A 24,096-nucleotide genomic window follows, 5' to 3' on the forward strand; every position below is an offset into this window, starting at 1 on the left:
GCTACTGAATCAAATATTCAGTAGCAATAGAGTAGTCTCTGGCAAAAACAGACACTTTTTTTGAAAGGGAAGAGCTGCCACATTTGCTGATCTTACTGCCTATACAGTCAGAGCCAAGCAACATGTATTTCTGTGCCATAGACACCTGAGGGGTGAGCTGTGTTTGCGAAGGGCGGAGGTGAGGCTTAGCCCCATGAGTACTACCACTCACATGACAAAGGGACAACTGTGTTTGGAAGATGCCTCAGTTTGAAGGTGAATGCTGACATCAGTCCTAACAGCCCTTTCTGAGTTTTTCTGTCCTGTCAGATGTATAATTTTTCTTAATGTGCCCATGCAGACACACAGCTAGTCATGTTTCATAGTCTCTGGGTACAAGACATGCTTGAAAGTCTTGCCAGCCTTACAGGTGAAAAGCTCCAGACCAGCCACTTTTGTACTTGCAGTGAACTAACAACAGCTTTTTCAATTATCAGGACAGGTTTATGCAGCTCAACTTTATTTGACTGACAACAGAAAATATTTAAGACAGTACAACTAATAAATACATATTATCTTTCAGATTGTCAAGCAAGTATTACAAGAGGAGGCAGTGGCAATTACAGAAGGTAATTACAGCTGGAAACAAAGTATTGTATCACAGCAGATGCTAAAATGGAAAAAAGATGAAATACCTTTGTTCTGTCTAGGCATCTAATACAGATTAAATGATAACTTTAAAAAAATGAACTTAGTAGAATATAATGATTTTTCTAAAAAACTGTTTAAATGGCATTTAATTTGTTTAAATGAACTATCCCATTAAGAGTAATATTCATCATTTTTATTTGAAAAGGAATTTTTAATAAGTTTAACCTTTAGCACAGTTTCAATAACCGCATTACAGATTTATAGATAAATGTCTGAGGTAAAAAATATGCTACTGCAATGCACATACACATACAGATGGAAATTTTAAAATCAAAGAGACTGGTAGAAGGTTTAACAGAAATCATATTCTATGTTTTTAACTCTTGACAACAGGCATTTGTAATTTTATATTAAGACTGTAAAAAAGTATGATTTGTAGCAACAAAATTACATTATTCTAACGTATGTTAAAAAAAAAAAAAAAAGTGACATGTTCAAGTACTACAAAGGAAATAATAAAATACCCCCAAAAGAAGAGGCATTGTCCAAGGAGCTTTTTAAGGATAGTCACTGTGGTAAAAGCATGTGTGATAGTGAAGTAGCTGTTGTAGAACTGACTCCTCATTTGCTTGAAGCTAAGGAGTCCTCTGCTTGTATTCTACATTTACTTATTCCAGTCCACCTTGGGCTGAGGAAGGTTGCTGGGTTGTGTGGAGACTTGCACAGCTCTGGCCCACAAAAGCACGGAACATAAAGCAGGCCTTTGTCAGACTCCTTGACTCTGTAACAACTAAACAACATAGGATACCAAGGGTAAATAAACTCAGAAAAATTTATGAGGGGGAAAAAAAAACCAAAAAAAAACACCCAAGAAAACAGAGCAATTAAATACCCACTGCTGCTCTGTAAATAAAAAGAAAAAAAAAGAAGTTTGAGGAGCCCTTTACTCTATGCCCACAGGCACTGTGTGCCAGAAAAAAAGGGAACAATAGGTTGTTTTCTGACAGTAAACTATTCTCAAGTGTTTTATTTCTTTAAATAACTCCTTATTTGATCTGACAAGACTAAATAGAATACTGTATTTCAGATATTTGAGGTCTGCATTGCAAGCAGTGAAGGACCACGGAAAATAAAATATTTTCTTTTTAGTGAAAAGAAACTGTGGGAATGATTGATTCAAAGGCTGCTTTTTCACGAGTGAAGGGATAAATGAGTCTCTTGATAGGGAACAGAAGAAGCTGCTTCACAACCTGTCAGAGAAAAGAAACCTACTACAGCTGCTACAGTCATCTCATCTCTCTGTCTGATTCTCCCCATGGATATATACATCCACCTATCTCTTGTGCTGGCACTGGCACTTGAATTTTTCCAGAAACAGTAAGTTTGGGGAATTCAATCAGCTGGGTAGAAATGTGTATGCAAGCCCCAGCCACAGGTGAGCACAAGCATCAGCAAAAGGGATGTGTCCTTCTCAGGTCCTAGCAAGCAGAACCATATCAAAGCAAATTTAGCAGAGATCTTGAAATACTGAAATTTCAGCACACTCTAGGACAAGCAACCATAACTGGTTTGGACCACTGAGTTAATGATCTTACTGCTATGGACATATTTTAAGAGATTTAGAAAAGCCCCTTTGGTGACCTCAAAGACCATTCTAATCTCTATCAAGAAATTGTGTGTTTATACTTGAAATTTTATAATTGTAATATTTACTGTTAACTATAAATATTGGCAGGTTTGTCTCAAACTTGTCCACTATATCTTGACGATCCAGTAAAGACAGGTCGGAATGTTTGTGGGGTGCTGTTCTTGTTTTCTACAGTAGATATCAGTTAAGAGAGTATCAGAAAGTATCAGAACTCTGCTTTAGTCAGTGTAATTTCTAATCAGCACATCCATAGCATCTTAGGAACAGCTGTGTCCCTGCTTTTACCTGGTAAGGCAAATGACAAATTGTCATTTGTGACATTAATAATAATTATGAATTACTATTTTGTTGTAGATTATAGATATTAATGTTCCCAGTTCTTAGGAACCATGACTTCATACCTGTTAGTTTAACCACCTGCATACCCAAGATGAACTTCAGTGGGCTGATGCAGACCTTGCTGCAGAATCCAAGCTTCTAATTCCTTCCTTTTCCACATCCTCTTGTCACTACCTGCTTTTGGCCAAGAAATACCCAACCTGATATCAGATTGAGATATCAATTTGAGAAAAAGAGATATTTTTCTTATTGTTCAATGTGTTTTCTATCTGAAGGGAAGGTAGCAAGTGATTATTCAGTGACTAGAAGCACCTCACTGGACAGAACCACCTCAAACATTACCCCATTAAGAGGCATGCCATTCCAAGACTAATTTAGAATTAACTACATCATACTAATAGCAAGGAATGCAAATAGCCAGGAATGCAAAATTCTACTCTCACCTGAACACAGGATTTTTTTTGTATTCTCAGCACTATATGAATGGTGTCCTGGCCAACATATTATCTTCGCTGTTGAAGCACAACCTCTTCTGTGTTCTGTCACAACAGTGAAATGGTGTGAACTGCAAGCAACGTAGTATGAATTTCACCAGTCCTGAACTGAAATAAAAATTTACAATCACAGTTCACCATGAGAAAATCAAGTGTATCCAAATGCAGATCTGTCTGAAGGGATACAATTTGCAAGCCTGCACAAGTTGGTATACATATACCTACATACTAAATAAATAAATAAATCCCTTTTAAATAGAATCTGGGAAGGTTCACCCAGATGGAAAGCTCAGGATGTTTCTGAGGAGCAGCTGATAACTACTGTCACTGCCTCCTCATTGACTCTTCATTGGCAGCTTCACACTTCTTGCAGTTCTGCAAGCATCAGTTTAAGATGGCAAGAACCCTAAGTTTAAGATGGCAAGAACCTTAAGCTAGTAAAAGGAGGAAAAAGCTATGCAAGTTCTGCAAGAGAATACACAAATTTATTACACAGTAGATCCTGGATGAGATACTGCTGCTTCCTTCCTATCTGTTTCTCTTTTTGTCTCATTTGAAAACCATGGGAATATATAAGCATGCAACTAATGTTGGTAACCCTGAGTAAAATTTTAATGATCATTTATTCACAGATTTATTTCTCCTTTACAGTTGTTTTCCCACTATAACTAGCAAGTCATTTCTCATCTAGCTCTCATAGCTTTGCACATGTCAAAAACAGAGGCATGTTTTTCCAAAAACCATATGAATTGTGGCAACAATGATGAATAATTCGAACCTAATACCTTGGTGACATTCTCTTCTCCCTCTTATTTTGCTGATTTTCTGTGAGCAGACTTACGGACCTATTAAACTAGTTATTAAAACAATTAATTATCCATCTATTATTCCTTTCTAAAATTTTGAGTACTATAATTGCTCTTGTTCTTGCTTAAGATGATTTGCTCTTATTTTAAAATTGTATTTCTAACAGAAATGTTCATTATAAGTGGATTTCTAGGATCATTCTTATAGGAAGGTATTTCTATTGCTAGTAAGTTTTTTCATTTTGGAAAAACCATAGTAAAGAAAGAACACCAATTCTGACAATTCAAGTGTGTAATCTTGCTATGTATTTGTCAACCTCTACTTGATATTTTTAAGTCTTTCACAGTGGAAGCCAGGCTGACCTGGCTTTTTAAAATAATCTATTTTCCAATCGATTGAGGCAAATAGTTTTTAAAAAGGAGTCATGTGAGAAATGAACTAGACATGCTGTGCTTTGAAAATAACCTTCTCTGTATTAGAAGATACTTGCTTTTGGTAGATAAAAATGAGTAATGGGTGAGAGAGTGGATGTGTTTTTTCATAACCAAAATCTAAAACTTTGGCAATATCACAAAATTTCTTCCTCAAAATCATTGTTAGCTGCACCTTTACTTGAAATAAAAGGCTTGGAAATTTTGTCTGTATCCTTGTGAAAAGTGATCATGGTGGTAGATTAATACAGATTGCTAACCACTGAAGACTTGGGATGATTTTTTACTAAAAACAGTTTTACAGAGTTTTCCTTTCACCCTGACTTCAGTCTGTGTTAGGCAATAACATGAGGAAAATGTAATACTGTATTCCAATCCTGTTTCTCAGCATCTTCTAAAAGAATATAAAACAATTACAGAGCCACAAAAAATAAAGGAGACATCAGTAGGTCACCTTATCACCCTGTCCGGTGGACCAGAATAGCATAAGAATACTCAGAAGCAATATAGACCTTGTACTGCAGACATTTACAATATGTCATTGTTTGTTTGTATTCCTTAACTTATTGCAATTCTGTACAGTGGAAGAAATACCACTATTTAAAACTAATATGATGACAGGTGTAAGAATATTTGCATATGTGAATGTAGGGTTTAGGAGTCCAACTGCTTTTAGAAGAGTTTCACAGGCAAATTGTTGAATTTGTTAAATTTTGCTGGGGGGGGGGGGGGGGGGGGGGGGGTGGGAACAAACAAACAAACTTACATCCTGGGTAAGTTTTTGTAAATATTCTTAACATGTCCTGTATCATTATTTTGATGGAGAAAAATAAATAAATAAATAAAATTTTAAAGTAGGCATCTTTTGGTTTGCCAGCAGGCTCATTTTAGAAACATTCCTGTGCTGTGTATTATTCCATGCTTAACATACTTTGATGTTGTTTTCTGTAGTATGAAGAAACTAATTCCTCTTTATGCAAGTATGTTTTTCATAACATCCCCGCATATTTCAATGAGTGTGGTAAATAAATTACATTCAGAGACTTAGACAACAGATATATACTTAGCATTCTGTCACTAAGCAGGATCCTAAACTGTTAAGCTGCAGAAAATGGCTGACGTCAGCATTACAATTAGATCATTAAACATACCAATATGAATCTTGGAGAAACCTGATACCACAAGACAGTATTATAACTAATTGAGGAAAAACTGCCAAATCAGAGATCTGTATTAATGAATGTAAAAAATAATAATAAAGTGAAATGTACGTTTATTAAAAAGATTTATTAAACACCTAGATTTTGAGTCAGATTTTAGCCTACTAGACAAAAAAAAAAAAAAAAAAAAAGTGTTGTGGGGTGGAGGGAAGGGGGCAGGAGGGCAAAATGGTCAGAAAAGTCCTAATTTCTTTCTTTTAAATGCCACTCTTAACAGCTATTCACAGGTCCCATCGAATTTCCTGTGCTCCCGAATGCCCACCAGAAATGCATCCCAATGGCTCAGAATTGTTTTTTAAACAAGAGGAAATGTACATGGTCACTGCTGAAAGAATCCCTCCTTTTGATTTATGCCTGCAGAGGAAAGTAAGAATGAAGACAAGATCTTCTTACCTACAGAAAACGTGTTTCTCCGCACTTCTTGTGTTCTCTCTTGCAGTGTGGAAGCAAGCCAGAACAATTCAATTTGTCTTCAGGCTTACAAGTGAGGCTTCAGAGTTGGGTTTTGTTTCCTTTAACAGGAACGTTTTATAGGTCCTAGCTAACAGTATCAGCTTCCCCCACCTGCTTTGACTGTTAAAATCTGTTAAAATGTCTGTTAAAATCGAAGGAGATATTTCTTCTAAAGCTGCATTTTACCACATTTTACAGGGATCTGTTTCCATTGCTGTGGATGTAATGGAGAAGCCAAACGAACTGTTAGGAGATTCAAGTCACTATCAGGAATCTTCACACCCTTCTGTGAGGAAAAAAAGCAGAAAGGGGGAGGATTGGTGGCAGCTGTTTGCAAATAGAGATTTTGACATGACACGTCAGGTTCTGCAAAGCTGAAGAGAAGGTATTTGTCTCTCTCTCTCACTTTTTTTTTTTTTTTTTTTTTTTAATATATAAAAGGCACTAAGGGTGTAATATATTAGTTTCAGTGACAGATCTGAATGTATAATGGTAAATTATATAATGTGATGCTCAACTAAATAATTGCAATAACAAGTTCCTAAATTTTATGATTTTTCTATGGAATAGTGACTTACCATACCCTGGAAGTCTTCATTCCTGTGTCTCCATCTCATCAACAAGTTTAATTTGAATACTACTATATTTTAGGCTTTTGTGTCCATACAAGTCTCCTGCTGTAATCAGAAGCATTCATGTGATTAACATTCAAGCGTTTTTGAAGAATTACACATTTAATTGTGTTACAAGGTGGTATTTCAGCTACTTCATGTACTTCAGTCATGGCAAAACAAAGAAAGACCATTGTGTTTTTCCAGGGCCTCTTCAATTATTTATCTCTTACCAGAAACACAGGTGTTCAATAAAGAAACATCTTCCATGCAAAAGCAGTGTAAGATGGAGCATTTTTACAGCATAACACTTTCCAGAATATCAGAGCAGAAGATTTAAAAACATTGTTGATTTTTATCTCTATCAGGCCATTTCCTGATTTGTATATTCCAGTAAATCTGAATTTTCCATTTGCCCACACAGGCAGTGTCTTGTAAGAATGTCTGTAATGGTCAATAGCCTACCCTCACAACTGCTATTAGGCTGCAGTTTTCCATGAAAAAACAAATTCTCTCATGCTGCAGGGCTGTATTAGGATATGGCAGTTCTTTGTCTCCATCAGAGCAGTGGGTGAAGTATAAATATGAAGATCAATTGTGGAAATCCTCTGATCTATAACTTTTGATACTGTCCTAAAGTGCTAGCAGAAGGGATCCCCTGAAAATTACCCTTATGGATTTCACAAATATGCCTAAAGATAACATCTTAGCCTACAACAAAGAAAAAGTTTTCTGTAGAAACATCTTACTATTGGGAGGATTACATCTTAAGTTAAACATTCACCCATTTCAAAGCTTCAAAACAGGTCCAGAGACAAAGTAACTATAGAGCAAAAAGTGTTTCCGAAGAATTCCTCACTAGATCTTCTGAGGCCCAGAACACTCTCTTCCCTAGAGCCAAGGATGCAAATTAAGAAATCAAATTGCTGAAGCAGGCTTAGTTATGATGTCACCAGTGAAAGTCTGGAAGTCTGCAAAGTACAGCTTTCAGGTCTTTATCAACCGCCACCCCCCCCACACACATCCCGAAAAAAAAGTTTATGTAGCAAACACAGCAACAATAACAATTAGTCAGAGTAGAGGAATCACCGGGGACAAATGTATATCTCCTAATTGTTTTGTATTATCTAGACATTAACATCATTCAGTATCTAGCTAGTACATGACTATCATTACAGGATTGCCTCATATCAACTGACCAGACCCATCTGTGGGATAATATGAGCTTTCTTTCTGATATTTTTATTAAAAAATGCCAAAATTTTAAACTCCCGGGGAATTTCCTGACATCTCTTCCAGCTTCCTTTTATTTTCTTCTTATTTATATAGGAATATAAAATATTCCTCTTATTTCTGATCTCATTATTACCATAAATGCCATCTAAGTAGGTTATATGACTGCTACTGTGGAGCACTGAAATTCTGTCTAGGCGATGAGTCATCTGTTTAAAGCGATCAAGTGAAGTTTTAAATTAAACATGAGGCATGTTAATGTTAATGTTAAGTCTAAGCATCTTTACCCCCTGGGACAGACTGGATACTAGGTCATGCATTGTGACCCTTTTCTGAGCAGTTATCTCTCTTCTCACAACCATCAGTGAGAATTTCTCACTTGCTCTTTGAATGATTCTGACAAAAAAACAAGCATTCAAGTAGAGGTATATTAAATAGAATTATTGCATGCTAATTAATATTTGTTCAACAGGTGAGCTGGAAAGTTCAACAACCTATATAAGCAGAACATAGAAAGGTTCAGATTCTCTTTGGTGATTAGGCGCTGAACACCCTTTAGTTTAGGTGGAAAAGTAAGATGTGAGTGCTTTTCTGAGGGGGGGGGGCCGGAAGGGGGAGGGGAAGGAATTAGTATTTTTGTGATCATGGCTACAGTAGAATTTTCTTTTTTCTGCATTTCTAGCTGAGAAAAATAAATAAATAAATAAATAAATAAATAAATAAATAAATAAAATTACTCTTCCAGCAGATCTTCTATATGGAAAGACAGAGATAGTAAATGAGAAAGAAAAAGTGGGGAAAAGAAAAAAAAAATCTTTATGGGACTTTGGTTGTTTTTGATGCACCCATTTGGGCATTGGAGTAGAATTTTTATATGTATGTGGTGTTGTTTGTTTGTTTGTTTTTTCCTTTTTTCCCCCCCTTTTTTTAATTTTTTTTTTTCCTAGCAAAAGCTAGGAACAACATCTTTAGTACTGAATCAATGCCTTTATTTTTTGCTGCTTTGCTGTCTTTTTGCAGCCCCATTTTTGGGTGAATCTATGGCTTGACAAAACCAGAGATAATACTTGTTCATCAAGGAGGGATATGGAGAAATTCTGATCCTTTTTAGTGTCATGTGAGAAGATGTCTTATTTTGGAGGGGATGTGCCTGCTGTGCACAGCAGGAGGTGGTGCCAGGCTACAAGTCATGAGATAGTTTGTGACACGATCTGTTTTTTTCCCATATGTTTAAACTTAACCCCCTCATTGAAACGTTTGCAACTGCCTTCATCGTCTTCAGTTTTTAAAAGTAATTGAATGCCATGCTGATGTAACAGTTTGTTCTTAGACTGGTTTTACTTTTCTTTCTTTCTAACAGACAGTTACACTTACGTGTTGTTGCCGTTGATGTGTGATGCCTGTTTCCAAAATCGTTGTACAGGCAAAATCATCAATCTAACAAGTTGATTGCTTCTTTGAAGAGGTAATCTTAAGCTGCTGATGGTGATGTAAAGCCTTAACGTTAATAGTTTGCCTGACCTTCTTAAGACTGAAAGTCCTATATTTGTAAAGTTCATAGCAATGTATTTATTTTGTAAATGGAGAGAAGGCTTCTCCTCCCAGCCACACTTTGCTCTAGAATGAGAAAAAAGGGTATATGCTGAGTTTTTATAAGTTTTATCACGCTGTCTCATCATAAAATTGTTCAAGCTTTTGAAAAAATTGCAGTTATTGAGTCCTTTATGGTACAGTTTTGAAAGATGTGCTGTGTTAACTACATAGTTACTACTTGCACTAAGCTAGTAGGCTAAAGCAGTGCCATTTACTTAAAAGAAACGAGGTTGTAGCAGTAAAGAAAGTTTTGTATTTACTTCTGAGCAATTCTACAGTATGAAGTATATTTACCATAATATACGTGCATAATCAAATAAGGATTTATATAAGGAAATCAAACCTCTCACCTAAGTCATTATAACTACAAAATTTTAAATAGTTTAGGCCAGTTATAACAATTCTGCTGAAACAATGCATGCATTTTTTTCTCTCTAGAAAAGTTCAATTAAGAAGGCTTATCTTGGAAAGGTATGTACAAGAGAATTCGGAGTCATAGGCATTATCCTATGCAATAGCATCAGAAGTGTAGAGATACACCTCTCAGCTAGGCGTATCTTGTATCAGAAATGCTGTGGTGAGCAGGACTAGGGAAGTCATCCTGCCCCTGTACTCAGCATTGGTGAGGCCTCACCTCAGGTACTGTGTTCCGTTTTGGGCACCTCAGCACAGGAAAGACATGGAGGTACTGGAGCAGGTCCAGAGAAGGGCAACGAGGCTCTTAAAGGGCTTGTAAAATCAACCCTATAAGGAGAGGCTAAGGAAGCTGGGGCTGTTTAATCTGGGGGAAAGGAGGCTGAGGGGAGACCTTATTGCCCTCTTCCAGTACCTGAAAGGTGCTTACAGTAAGAGTGGGGCAAGTCTCTTCTCACTGGTGACAAGTGACAGGACAGGGGAAATGGCTTCAAGTTAGGAAACACTTCTTTACAGAAAGGGTAGTTAAGCACTGGAATAGGGTCCCCAGGGAGGTGGTTGAATCGCCAACCCATGTGTTTAAGTGCCATTTGGATGTGGTGCTCAGGGATATGATTTAGGAGAGGGTTGTTAGAGTTAGGGTACTGTGGGGAGGCTGTGGTAGGACTTGATGATCTTCAAGGTCTTTTCCAACCTGGGTACTTCTGTGATTCTATGATTCTATTACTCATCTGTTTAATAGCATATGTGTATGGTAAATTTTGAGTCACAGCCTGAACCTCTGAGGCAAGGACTGGATTAGCTGTAGGAGCCATGGCAAGGGAATTCACCTGAGTGAACCAGGTTCCACCACTACTAGACCCCATTTAAGGGCTGACTACCACTGGAAAAGATCACTTTCTGGAGATTCCTCCTTTGTGGAGCTTTTCATCATGAGCCTAAATCTTTGGATATGGGTGAGCATTCCTTCTCTGTTCATTTGTTATCTCACCACAATACTCTCTCCAACTGTACTTTGTTGGCTGTACAGTGAGATATGGAAATCCTGGATACCTGTACACCCACATCTATTATCTGTTATATGCATGTAAAGAGGGAGGGTTTTTTTTCTGTATATCATAGATTCATCATATGGATTGGTCAGTGAGATCCAGGCATTACACACCCACTGTTCTTATGTTTTGGAAAGTAGTTTCTCAACATCAAGGTGTAGGAGTCCTAAAAGCAGGATGAAAAACAATCATGTGGTGGTTGTTTTACAGTAACTGTGCCCGTGCTTGTTCTGATTAGATGACAAATATGAAGTTCACTGCTTTCTGACAGAATAGAGTAAACTTCAAATCCATAAAGTAATTCACATCACAGAAAGTACTGGATTAAGGTAATGTGCATTTTTTACATACTTCAATTTGAACCTTTTTATTAAACGAAGGTACTATTCAAGTGTGAAATTTTTGGTGTCAGAAAATACACAATTGTGTACACAATTTGTCACAAATTTGCAGAGAATTTGTGGCTTAGAGTGTGTTGTATTTACAGGGCTATGTAGGCAGACAGCCTGATAGCCTAGTGAATTCAGGTTTTTTTAACCTGAATGCCTAAATCCAGCATGGAAATTATTACAATTTTAAAAATAATATTGCAGAAAAGACTTGGCAAGATAGACCAGACTTAAGAGCTGAGAAAGGCCTTTACCAGTTCTAAATGAGGCAGCACCTCTACTGCTTTTCCTTTTTTTTTTTTTTTTCCTTTTTCCAAACAGCCACAGATACAGAACTGCACCCTCATTGTCAAACTCACATGGTTGCCTGAAGCTACTTCTCTACAAGAGAAGAGAAGCACAGAAATTCAACCATGCATAAAGACAAAGTATTTAAATTTGTTTCATAGTGTCTATTGATGAGTCTTCTTTCTGCCAAACGGACACTAGGGAATGGACATTTTGTGACAGAGCATAAACTTAACACAGAATATACTATAATGAAAATTGTTCTCTGCTTTCAAAACACCACTTTATTTGAATTTTTGATAATTTTTTAATCCTTCATTCTCTTCTAGAGGTTGAATTCCCCATTAATAAGAGTTTACAATTTTATTATTTTCTCTTCTCCTTTCTTCAGTCTCCACATCAGGGTCTGTCATCCTCCTAGACATGCTTGCTACCCGAGGAGGCTATACAAGGTTTTGCAAGTTTTTATTGGTTGGGAGAAAGTCATATTTCTGAAAAAAAGTTCTGCAGTGAAATCTGTCGTGCATCTACATCCCTTTTTCTTAATACAGGTTCCCAGGTAGGTTTCGAGAAGACAGGAAGATAACAGGGGAAGACAGAAAGCTATTGTAGCCCATGGTTTTACCAACCAAGGATAGAATTCCTTCATGCACAGACTGAAGTATGCAAGAATATAAAGCTGATGTTCAGTCACTATTGTCCAGCGAATTTAGCCTTTCAGAACTACACTGAAGCATGGTTGAATCTTGTAGTAAGAACAGTCTTGCAGCATTACAGTCACCCAGGATAGCACTGCTTGAGCATCACAATCAAAACCAAATAAATGAATTGTATATAGTGCATTTCTCTATCAGAAAATTTTTAATGTCTGACACTGCAACCTGAGTTTCTGAAGAGATTTTTCTGAAATGGCAATCCTTACAGTAGAGACTCTTTAGAGACTCTTTTCAATTGCAGAAGGGTGGTATGCAGTCTATAAAGCAGCAGAGCATCCTTCAGAAAAACCATGTAATATCAAATTCCTCAGTATATGTTTTAAATTATTTGCTTGGTATTTCTGCCTTGTTAATGTATATATAAAATCTCAAGTTATCAGCAAAGTCACAGAGTGGACATAAGGGAACATATGTGGCATGGATCATTGAAAGAGCCAATTCATATAAAATGAGATTTTTTTCTTGTCCTTTATTCTGCAGAGCAGAGGGTTATATAGATGCTTTGCTGAAGCTCTTAATGCCACAAAACTCTCAGCTACAAATGAATTATTAGACTGACACATCACAGAGTAACTCTGTGCCCTGACCGCTGCCCCTTTTTGCACAGTCTACAAGTGAGCAACATATGCCTTGCCATGCAAAGGCCTTTATATGAGAAGAGGTTAAACCAGGGTGAGAAGTACACACCACTGCACTGAACTGTTAGCATCAGGACTAGTTTAAAAGAGAGAGACACCACGTTAAAGAAGTCTATCTAAATACGCCTCAGGATCAGTCTTACTTGATAGTAGACTTGTTCGTAGATTAGGACCACAGAATAGTTAAAGCTGGAAAAGACCTCTAAGATCAAATACTCCAACCATCCATCTACTACCAATATTGCCTTCTGAACAGTAGTATCACATGATCATCAAGGCTGAAAAAGACCCCCAAGATCATCCACCCCAACCATCCACCTATCACCAGTATTTCCCACTAAACCATATCCCAACAATACCTAAGTATCTTGAACGCCTTTATGGATGGTGACTACACCACCTCCCTAGGCAGGTTGTTCCATTGTCTGACTACTCTCTAGGAGAACTTTTTCCTAACATCCAAACTGGATCTCCCCTGGTGCAACTTGAGACCATTCCTTCTAGTCCTTTCACTAGTTATTTGAGAAAAGAGGCTGTATCTCACCCTGCCACACCCTCCATTCAAGTAGTTATAGAGAGACATAGTGTTGCTCCTGAGCCTCTTTTTTCTCCAGACTAAATAATCCCTGTTTCTTCAGCCACTTCTTACAAGACTTGTGCTCCAGACCCTTCTCTAACCATGCTCCAGGACCTTAATGTCTTCTTGTAGTGAGAAACACATCCTTAAGTACCACACCTACATGCTCCTTGAACACCTCCAGGTGTGGTGACTCAACCACTTCCCAGGGTGGCCCATTCCAGTGCCTGAATGCTCTCTCAGAGAAGTTTTTCCTAACATCTAACCTGGTACAACTTGCGGACATCTCCTCTCATCCTATTGCTGTTTCCTGGGAGAAGGGGATGATCCACCTAATCATAACCTCCTTTCAGGCAATTGTACAGAGCAATAATGTCTCCTCTGGGTCTCCTCTTCTCTGGACTGAAAAATCCCACTTCCTTCAGCTGCTTCCTGTAAGACTTGTGTTCCAGTTCCCTCACAGCTTCATTGCCCTTCATTAGTGCTTTCGAATGTAATTTGTTTCTCCTTTTCTGCTTACTTATCTTCAAACAGTAAAGCTAGAAATTAAGTTACTTAGGGATTTGTAAGCACTGTGGAGCAAAGACTTTTATATATATTGATATTTGGTTGATTCCTAAATAATGATGAGGCTCTGGCTGACCACCAAACAAGCAGAAGAAATGCCCAAGAGAGAGGTAAAATGCAAACTGTACTGCAAAATGCAAGCTGTTAGCCTCCAGATATTCTGAACTTTCAGCCTCTTTGACAAATTGCTGCCAGTCCTCCAGTTCAGTGTAGGAAAGGTTTAGAAAGCAAAATGATCCATAACCTTTTTTTTTTTTTCCCCTCATTTGGACAAGTTTAGAAAAGCGAGCTCACTTTGATAAGTGTGCAGGAAGGATCCCTGTCCCTGCATAGAATAAAGAAAAAGTACAGCCCCTTTCCACACAAGTACAAGCCCTTTCCTTTGACATATATGCATGTCATTCTGCTATTTCTAGATAAAACACAAACAAAATGGAGACATTTTCTCAGAACAAAATCACTGTGAAGATGAAGCACACATAAATATTACCCTGATATAGTCCAGCAAGGTCAGACACACATAGATGGTCATTGAAAAAATTACTCTGCATTAGAACATGTCCCCTGAAGCACAGCTAGATTAAATATTAATTAATGTAGCTCTGCATCTAATTTGCACATTGACCTGCCAGATGTTTTGCTGTAGTTCATAGATATCTGTCATTATTTTGATAAAAGTACACAAGATACAATTTTGATAAGTGTATCAGATGAGAATATGCATGCTGTAAGACATTTGTCCTTATGTTTATAATGGTCCAGTGGCATTAAACTAGTGCAGATCACTATGAGGATTACTTTACTTTCTTCCTTTTATCCTCAAGTCAGGTAGTAACATATTTAAACTAAAGCAGCCATTCTTGTTATGGTGTTTTAAAAAAAGCTTCCTGGGGCACTTATGCTACTTAATAAAACCAGTGGAAGTGCTTGTACCCAGATCTCCATTTTGTGCATCTACAAAGAGGCAAATATAGCAACCTGTACACAATCTCATGGAAAGCCCCTTGTGGTAGTAAGAGCTGGTCTGACCAGCTCATGTTGAGAAAGTTCAGAGAGACCATATAAGTTGTTCATTTAAGCTGTGTTAAGTTTTACACAGCTTTTAGAAATCAACAGTTCCTAGGTAGCTATCTGAGAACCAAAAAAAAAAAAAAAAAAAATCTTCTGGCTCCTATTATGTCTTTCCAGCCAGCATCCTCACCTTATAGTTAGATAAGTTCACCCTGTGTGTTCCCAAACTCAGAACATGTTGTATCCTATGTGCTCAGTCTGTCGATATGTCAAGCCCAGGTTCAGGCCAATGGCCTCTCAGTTGGCTCCCACATGCCTGGCAATGCCTTGCCTGTGTCAGGTAGCCAGTCTAAGCACTGCCCAGGTTCAAGGGAGGGAAGGACTCTTTACTTCATCAGGGAACTGTAAGTCACCCAACCAGTCTACCAGCTTTACTTCACAGATGTCTCTATTCCCAAGACTTGGGAAGACAACTGTTTCCCACTGTTCTCCATAATACTCTGCATAACTGATTTAACAGTGCCCAGTCCGGTCAGAGATCAGGTCCTAGACCTAAGGTGGAGTTCAGCAAATCAAAGGTTTCTGATCAGTAGGTGCTTTGGCTGCACTGGCCTTCACTGAATTTTGCATACTCATGAGCAGTCTGAAGCCAAGAAAACCAACAGAATACCTTGACATTCCAAGAAGTAATGTCAAACAGGTATTCGCTTTACTACAGCGCTGAGTACATGGGGATCTCTCCACCAACATGCACACATATGCATAGCATAGGCATATTTATTACATTCCAACGACATGGACAGAAATTCCAAGAAAAAAATAATATCTCTGGTGGTAGTGAGATAAAGGATGAAGTCATTCTCTCTGTAAATTTCCAACCTTTTAAGGGGGGGAGGGTAACCTAGACCAGTTCCCACTGAGCTGAGGCATCTGTATTGCCATCTTATCTTCAACAGCAGGTCATCTATTTTACTTACTTATCTTCACTTGACAAGTTTTGGCGCCCCCACATTCTGTTCTTGAGCTTATATTTATGCAAGCCTCCTGTCCATCAGCTTGTATCCATTCAAGTACTGCAAAAGGCTGTTCTCACAATATGGAAAATCTGTTCTCACAATTTAAGTCTTTACAGTACATCTCCCAGGAAGCCAGGGAAACCAAAGTTTTTCTCATCTTTGTTGCTACTTTTTTTTTTTTTTTTTTTTTTTTTTTTAATGCTATAGTACCTCTAGTCTTCAGGAATTTATTGATTATGAAGCTCTCAAAGATATTAAGAATCATACACTTGGAACTAGGTACTAATACAGCAAAAAAGACAGCATTGATTCTCCACACTTTATCTTTCATAATAGTCTTAGGACTATTACACTATTACATATTAGGAACTGAAGCCAGAGGATGTAGACCTTAAACCTACAGTTCCCCAGATGAGCAACAATACCATGTTTTAAAAGAAGAAAGGGATAAAAACCCAAACAAATCAAAACAAAAAAGAAAAAAACAAAAAAACCTGATTTGCTCACATCCTGTTTGCTGGTACCTAGTTCATACTGTGCATTTCTTTACAGTGCTGCTTCTTACAGATATATTGCCAGAGGTAAGCTGACGTTCACCATACTCTGGGACGCACTGGGTACTCAGAACTGCTAACCCTCTCGTACCCATCACAATTATGATGGAACAGTTGTAATCGAGACTTAAGGAGTTATTCTATCCTAGCTGTTAGGCACACACTAACAGCAGAATAACTGAGTGGCACCTGTTAGAGATCATCCAGAAGAGTGTCACAAAAGTGACCCAAGGAATGGAAAACCTCCCCTGTGAAGATAAACTGAGACAGCTGGGGATGTTCAGATCAGAGAAGAGAAAGCTCTGGGGATATCTGATAGTTGCTTTTCAGTATCAAAGAGGGGGTATCAGAAAGAATACAAACTCTTTAGCGGGCCTGTTGTGATAGGACAAGTGAAAATGGTTGCTGCTAAAAAGGGGGAGGTTTTTTACAGTCAGAGTGGTGAGGCACTGGTGCATGTTGCTCAGAGGTGTGGTGGAAACCCTATTCTTGGAGACATTCAAGGTCAACCTGGACCAGGCTCTGAGCAACTTGATCTAACTGTAGATGTCCCTGTTCCCATTGCTGGGAAGTTGGACTAGATGACCTTTAAGGATCCTTTCCAACTCAAACAATTCCGTGGTTCTGTTTTAATTTCACCCTTAACCGTATAGACCCCTTGACCTCCTTTAAGAACAGTACTAAAGACACCTAATAGTTGTTATGTGCATAGTACTCAATCAAAATGCTCAAGACCAGCTCTTTGATTTGCTCCACTCTTATCTTGATTGTGGCTCATAAAGTGGATGCATCTGTCCTTACAACAGTTTCTCTCAAATCCCTGGGCAGAAGCAATCTCTTTCTTGCAGATTCTGTCAACAAGCAACAGTGCTTTTCTACACTAAGACATCAGCCTCATCTCCATAGTGTACCCAGGCAAGAGCAGCACCTAAGCAATGTAGGTTGTCCTTATTTTCATGTGTACCTGTAACTTCAGGAATAAGAAAGGAGGGAAGAAGATATCATAGAGATAAATGTTTACCAACTTCTTTACAGTTCCTCAGGTTGTTAGCTCTTGCACTTACAAAGTTGACTTCTGATCCTAAACAAATGGTACAAGGTGTGAAAAATGATCAGTATTTTTTTTTACCACCATCTCCATTTTGAAAGTTATCTCCAGTGTGGCGTGGGGAATCTGACACCCTGAAAATCTCTCCAAAATAACTATGTTGATACTGCATTTACTAAAAGCAAATAACCAAAAAACAAGAAGTGTGTTATGCTTGTGTTTCCTTATCTGTATTTATTTTTTCCTGCCTGCAATCTATGGGGAGGGGAAAACCAGCAAACTAAATCCTAGGTGATGCACTTCAGCATCTGATACTGTAAATTAGAAAGGTGCTACTAGCTAGACCAAGTAGAAAATGAGAAAAGCAGAAAAACAGTAAGCAAATGTAATAGGTACAGGTGTTCTATCTAATGCTACTACACAGCTTCATTCAAACTAAAACATAAGTTGTTTGAACTGGAAATATTTTACATCAGGAAACATTTTCATATGCTGATATATTCCAGACATCTACATATTCTTAATATGCACAGAAACGATGTATCTTCCATTTACTGTAAAACATCCTAATTAAGAACAGTATCTATACTCACAACAGTACAGGAATATGTGATGGCTTTTATATTGATAGCAAGGAGTTAGCGTATAGCCACAAGAGAACAGTTGAGGTTAATCAACTGGAGTCAACAGTGTTACTGGTGCTGAGAATGCTGTACCCAGTAAAAGAACACTTCCCACAAGACAGCAAGCACACCCTGCAGAAAGAGACATTTAATGTCTCCAGACATTCAGTTCTACTCTTTCATTCGATATCAACATCCCCTCAGGAGACACAAGAAAACATGCCCTCAGAGCACTTAGGTTCACTTGAGTGATAAGCCAGCTGATTAAATTAGAAATATTATCTCATAAATTAAACTGGCATATTTACTGCATTGGACAGGGTGTGTTTGCTTCTTCCAAACTGCTTGTCAAGTGGGGACAAAGCTGCCAACCTTCAGCCATGATATCTTACAAACTGCAAGAGATGGCAATGTCTTTAGCCAGTACAGCCAACTCTTCATGAGGGTCTAGCTCATATATCTGACTTGGGCTAGACATGCTACTGTCTCTGTTATCTTGATTTGTGACAGTTTAATGAAGGTAGCCCTCTTTCACATGCTGTCCAAAACAAAACACACATGCGTTCCCTGCAGTTTCCTCTTGGCTTAGGTAATGCAGGATAATTTTTGCTGACTTTTTTTTTTTTTTTTTTAAACCACTGTCCAAAGCTGCAGGTGTTCTTGCCAGAGTTGCTGAGGTTGTGTAAAGTCGTGAGAATTCCTAGACCCTTTTAGTGTACACTGATAATAAAATTTATGTCAGATCATTTTGCATGGACTAGGAATGCCCTCTAAAGGGTTTTTCATTACAAAAAGTTTCAAAGATTGTCTTCAGAATTTATGAATGGCTGTTGTGAAACAACAGACATATGTCAAGAACCTCGTGCAGCTTTCTGTAGTACTGCTGATAGCAGTCTCTTGTGCAGGATCTGTTTCTGTCTCGGTGCTGCAAAGAGGTAAAATTTTACAAAGCTAGAGCTCCCTGTAGGAAACCAGGGTAGAGACAAGCTTTATTATGTGCTTGCTGCAGTTCACCATACAACTACAACAGTTCTACAGAAATTTTGTCTTTCCTATGCAATATGGGACGACAGTGTACATACACCTTTTTTTTTTTTTTTTTCTTTCTTTCTTTCTTTCTTTCCCCCCTCCCTCCTCCCCTCCCCCCCCGCACACACACATTTGACAAGTTAATTGGAGTTGAGGACTTACTGGCTTGCGCTTTTCAGTGGTCACAGTCCCTCAAATCTCCCTCCAGTTGTACCTAAGCCCATTTTGCTCCACCCTTTAGCAGCGCATGTTAATCAAGGACAGGACTGGGAGTCCCTGTCTGAGTCGCCACTCCTTTTCTGGAGCTCAGTGGGGGCTCAGTAAGCGATACGACTGGGAACTATGTCTTTTCTACATTGCTGTGAGCTGGACAGAAAGAGAAAACTTTCCTCCGTCAACCTTCCTGCCTGTCTTGGTACTGTATATGGTGCAAGAACAACTGCATGTAGCAGCTTTCAGTAAGGGACTTTGGACCTCTGCTCAAGCTTTCCTGGAGGAATACTCAGTATTTCAAACTTCGGGAAAATGTACTCGCGAAAACATGTTGGGTAAGGCTGCCTGCACTGCCGGGTACCTCCTCTTGATAAGGATACTTTGTCTTTTAATAGTACTTACTTTGATTGAGAATCGGAACAGGATGATGAAAGGAACTAACGTGCCTGGACCCGAAGGTGAAGGCAAATGTTCCCCTCTTGCCTTTACTGATTTTGTAATTAGTTGGTAGTAACTCCATTGTAGTAAATAAATGTATGGAAATAGAGCGTTTATCTGATTGTCATCCAGAAAGTGTATGGTATCTGTATCTTTCTGGAAGACGGCATAAGTATACACGTCCTTGTTTCCTCATTCTCTCCCTTCTGTTTCTTTTCCATTTTTTTTTTCGCTTTTTTTTTTTTTTTCCTTTCGTTCTTTTTTTTAATTTTTTTCCTTTTCTTTCCATTCACAATCTTGAGATTGTTGGTCTGATAATTCCTGCGGATATGAAATAGATATAGTTTATAATTTCAGTGCTAGATAAATCTTTGAAAATGTTCCTCCCCTCCCCTGAAATCCAAACATATTTTGTTCCCTGTTTCATATTAGCGTGAATCTAATTTATTTATTTGGCTTTCGTAGAATTCTTTTTACTGTGACTCTGATTTGGCAGGCCATTCATATTGGAGAAGGTAAGGAAAATATGTTTTTTCCCCTGCTCCTTTTTTCTTTTGTAGATTTATAGTATGCATTGCTTCATTACAACCTGTCCTTCCATTTTTGCACTTCTTTTCAAGGCCGTGAAAAAGAAGACCATGAAAACGATGTGAAAAATCTCAATGTCACAGCACAAAAGCAGCACCCTAAGAATTCAGTGACAATTATAGATGCTTTCAGTGACATGAATCAAAGTTACCAAAGCAGAAAGCATCAGAATTCCATGGAATTTGTACCTTTCACTGGGATTACAGAGAGTAGGTAACTTTATTCATTTAAACAATGTCATAAAATCTTTTGGCTTTGTTTGCTTATTTGTTTTAAATACAAACCATAATAACCCTTTGATTATTCTCCTTGGCCATGAGTTGGCAGAAAGCTTCCGACCTGCTGGTGTTCCATGGCAGCTTTTAAATTTTCCCATGGCCGCTTATGAAACGGTGCTAAATATTTAAGGTAAAAGCTGCGACCTCTCATCTGCAAAACGTTTCACAGTGATAAAACAGAATGTTTTGAAATAATTAGTATTTAGACTTTTAGATTTGGAAAGGAGGTCGTAAAATTTTGTAAAAATCTATTTTGTAAAATTCACTGTGACCAAAATTTCACGAGAACAGAAGAAATCGAGCAGAAAGCTTTATCCCAGGCGTCTCAGAAGTGCCTGAGGGAACGTTCTTTTCAGTCTCAAGACTAAGCTGCACTTCTCCCTAACAATGCCTCCTTTCTTCAAATATTAGCAGCACTTCCCGGTAATTGCCCTCTTTCTTCGTGTGACTGAAACATGCCTCAGTCAAAGTGAAATATTTCACTTGGGTATGTGCTGCTTCTGTGGGACATGCCAGGCCTTTCTTCTTGACCATGCCGTAATCCCTGGTAGTTTGCTTCTAATCCCTAACCAAACAAACTCGACTTAACTGCAAACACTCCTAACAAGCAGCTAATTTTATTGTCTCTAAAGACAATAAAAAAGGCATGTTTTGCAACTGGGGAGAACAAGTGAGGAAAAGGGGAAGTTCACAGCCCATTGGATGCTTTGTAGACCCAATAACGTTGTCTTGCTTTGTAAACTCCTTAATACCGTCTCGCAGGTAAAAATCTGAATAGAAACTGCTGCCAAAATGGAGGGACCTGCATCCTAGGGGCTTTCTGTGCATGCCCAAAGCATTTTAGTGGCCGACACTGTGAACTAAGGTAAAGATAAAATAAAAACCAGGGAGCATCTCTGGCTGGCTATCTCTTATGATGGTAATTGTCTCCCTTGTCCTTGACAGAAAGTGCGGCAGCATTGCCCATGGCGACTGGGTGATGAAGGGCTGCTGGCTGTGTCGGTGCCTCTATGGCACTCTGAAGTGCCTCTCTCAAAACACGCAAGACAGCTGTGGTAAGGGTCAGTGGTAAATCGAGGAGTTTTGTTGTTGTTGTTGTTATTTTCTTTTTGGCTGGTGGGCAGCAGAACTGCCTTTTGCAGTGGTGGTTTACTTGAAGGAACGCTGTATGTGCTCTATTTTAACTTCTGGGTGCCATGTTTTGCTTCAAAGAATATGTTAGTGGAACAGTGAATAACATAGCTGTTGCTCTATACAATACAATATACTTGGGATCCTTATAATCCTGTGCAGCAGGAAATTTATTTCTACCATTTTAATTTGAAGTTACAGGGATGAATATGTTCTGGAAATCTGCATATATTTGAGTTTCCACATAACCAGGCAATTTGGATAACAAAATTCCACAGTAAAATGAAGGGTTTTTTTGTTTTTGTTTATAAATCAGGAGCCAGAGAAAATAGATGTTCACTATTGTGGTAGAAATAGAAATCAATATTAAACTAGAGAGATAAGTGCTGAAAATCATAGTATAAGCTACTCAATGCATCTAAGTGGCTGAAAATTAGTCTGAATTCTGATCTGTTGCTTAATTCTCAGAATACTGCTCTATGAAGTTATAACCCAGGGCATTCAACACAAATAATGTGCAGCCCCAGCCCTGGCCAGTGCACAGTAGTAACTTATAATATCCTCACATGCACAATGTTACTTCGTTATCTTTAGAGTTCAGTTTAAAAAACCGTATACAACATATAAAGGTCTGAGTGTCTCACTTGTACCCCAAAGAACTACCAGCCTCTTCTTTCCTGACCAGATTCCCATCTGTGTAGCACTGCATTGTGAAGCTGTGACTCTTGAGTTATATTACCTATTCAGAAATAAAATCTTATTAAAAAACCTGAGTTTCTCAAATTCCTTGGAAATCCCAACCACATTATACGTTCACAATCTCAGGGAGCTGAAATGCAGAAGAGACGTGAAATTGCAAGCCACAGATAAACAAAACAGAAAAACCATCAACAGCAAAACAAACAAACAAAAAGCATTTGGCCTTGAAGGCTTCTCTTCTGATTTATTACACGAGGCAACTAACTAGCAACAGTCAGATTCTTTTGAGGAGTTAAATCTTCTAATGTTTAAGCTCTTTTTAGTATTCAGTTTTGTGTTGATCATTTCCCATTACGAAAGCAAAAAACCTAACAGGCCTGGCCATATTCAGTAAAGGCAGTAATGTTCAGTAAAAACTGCTCTCAAGTTCCACTTAACAAAGACAGTAAAAGTAATGCTGAAAAACCAGTTGCTCATACTCCCAGCAGAGGCTCATGGCTTTTACATGCTGAGGTTATGGCTTTCTGGTTTTGCTGAGAATTGAAGGCTCATCCTGGTAAGGGAAGGGTTAAAAGGCTACATGCAGATTTAGTGCATACCTCTTGTGAAGATGTCGCTTTTGCTTGGTATTTGCCTTTCATTATTCCGAGATTAATGCCTGCAAGAGCTGACAAACGCTATCAGTTTCTCCTCAAACGATCCCTGATGGGACCACTATTCACAATCTCTTTCTTGAGAATAGCTTCTTTGATTGGTTTTAGCAGCCTATACTTCCAGTGTGAGTACCTGAGAGATGTTTCAGAAGTTCCAAAGTATGTTGAAAATCCTTGTTATCGTTAATCATTTATTTATTTATTTATTTAAATGTTTTTGTAGAACAGAGAAGGGAAGAGGAAATCATCAGACTGTATTCCAAAGGTCTAAGATCGCAGCAAACAGTGTCTGCACTGATTTGCTTTCTCACCTTCATCCTGGAGCTTTGCTGCTGGTAGCTGTGAAGCTGAACAGAAAGACTACGCCAGGGCTCCGGTAGCCTTTAATAAAAGTTGGACAACTTCTTTCTTTAGTAAAATGCAGATTATACTTGTATTTACATACCTGAAGCAGACTACTATGTGCTAGTTAATGATGAAATGCTTGGTTTATTATAAATACAGATTATATAAATGTGAAGTATCTATATTATTTTATTATTATTATATTGCTACTACCAGTGTCTAATTCCAGCAGTTCTTTAGTTTTTAAATACCATTCTTTCAGTGGAAGAACTAAAAATGAATTACCTATGTCTTAAGTACAGCACATTAATGAAATTTCCTTTGTACATGATACACCTACTTTAAATAAATAGCACCTACTTTAAATAAA

General features: G+C 38.1%; 1 protein-coding gene and 1 long non-coding RNA gene across 5 annotated transcripts; one reads left to right on the plus strand and one right to left on the minus strand.

Moving 5' to 3' along the window:
- Nucleotides 1-478: 478 nt before the first annotated feature.
- On the minus strand, nt 479-9,236 carry LOC107306285 (uncharacterized). Of its 2 annotated transcripts, XR_014939429.1 has the most exons (4): nt 6,601-9,236; nt 5,963-6,308; nt 3,061-3,182; nt 1,290-1,420 (listed from the first exon to the last, which is right to left on the minus strand). It is a non-coding gene; the product is annotated as an uncharacterized LOC107306285 (long non-coding RNA). The 2 variants fall into 2 exon arrangements; XR_014939428.1 differs by having other exon boundaries at nt 479-1,420; nt 3,061-6,308.
- CRIPTO (cripto, EGF-CFC family member) lies at nt 9,230-24,096 on the plus strand. Of its 3 annotated transcripts, none has more exons than XM_085529037.1 (6): nt 9,230-9,331; nt 20,498-20,547; nt 20,653-20,829; nt 21,661-21,763; nt 21,844-21,953; nt 23,605-24,096. In XM_085529037.1, exons 3-6 carry the CDS (start codon nt 20,757-20,759, stop codon nt 23,718-23,720), a joined length of 402 nt encoding a protein of 133 aa, XP_085385163.1. In that variant the 5' UTR covers nt 9,230-9,331; nt 20,498-20,547; nt 20,653-20,756; the 3' UTR covers nt 23,721-24,096. The 3 variants fall into 3 exon arrangements, 2 of the variants coding, with proteins under 2 accessions (XP_085385163.1, XP_015704825.1); XM_015849339.3 differs by lacking the exon at nt 9,230-9,331 and adding an exon at nt 19,672-19,929; XR_014939427.1 differs by lacking the exons at nt 9,230-9,331; nt 21,661-21,763 and adding an exon at nt 19,672-19,929.

This window comes from Coturnix japonica, chromosome Z (assembly GCF_054131305.1).
Source record: "Coturnix japonica strain WE chromosome Z, WE-NBRP24, whole genome shotgun sequence".
Classification (NCBI taxonomy): Eukaryota; Metazoa; Chordata; class Aves; order Galliformes; family Phasianidae; genus Coturnix; species Coturnix japonica.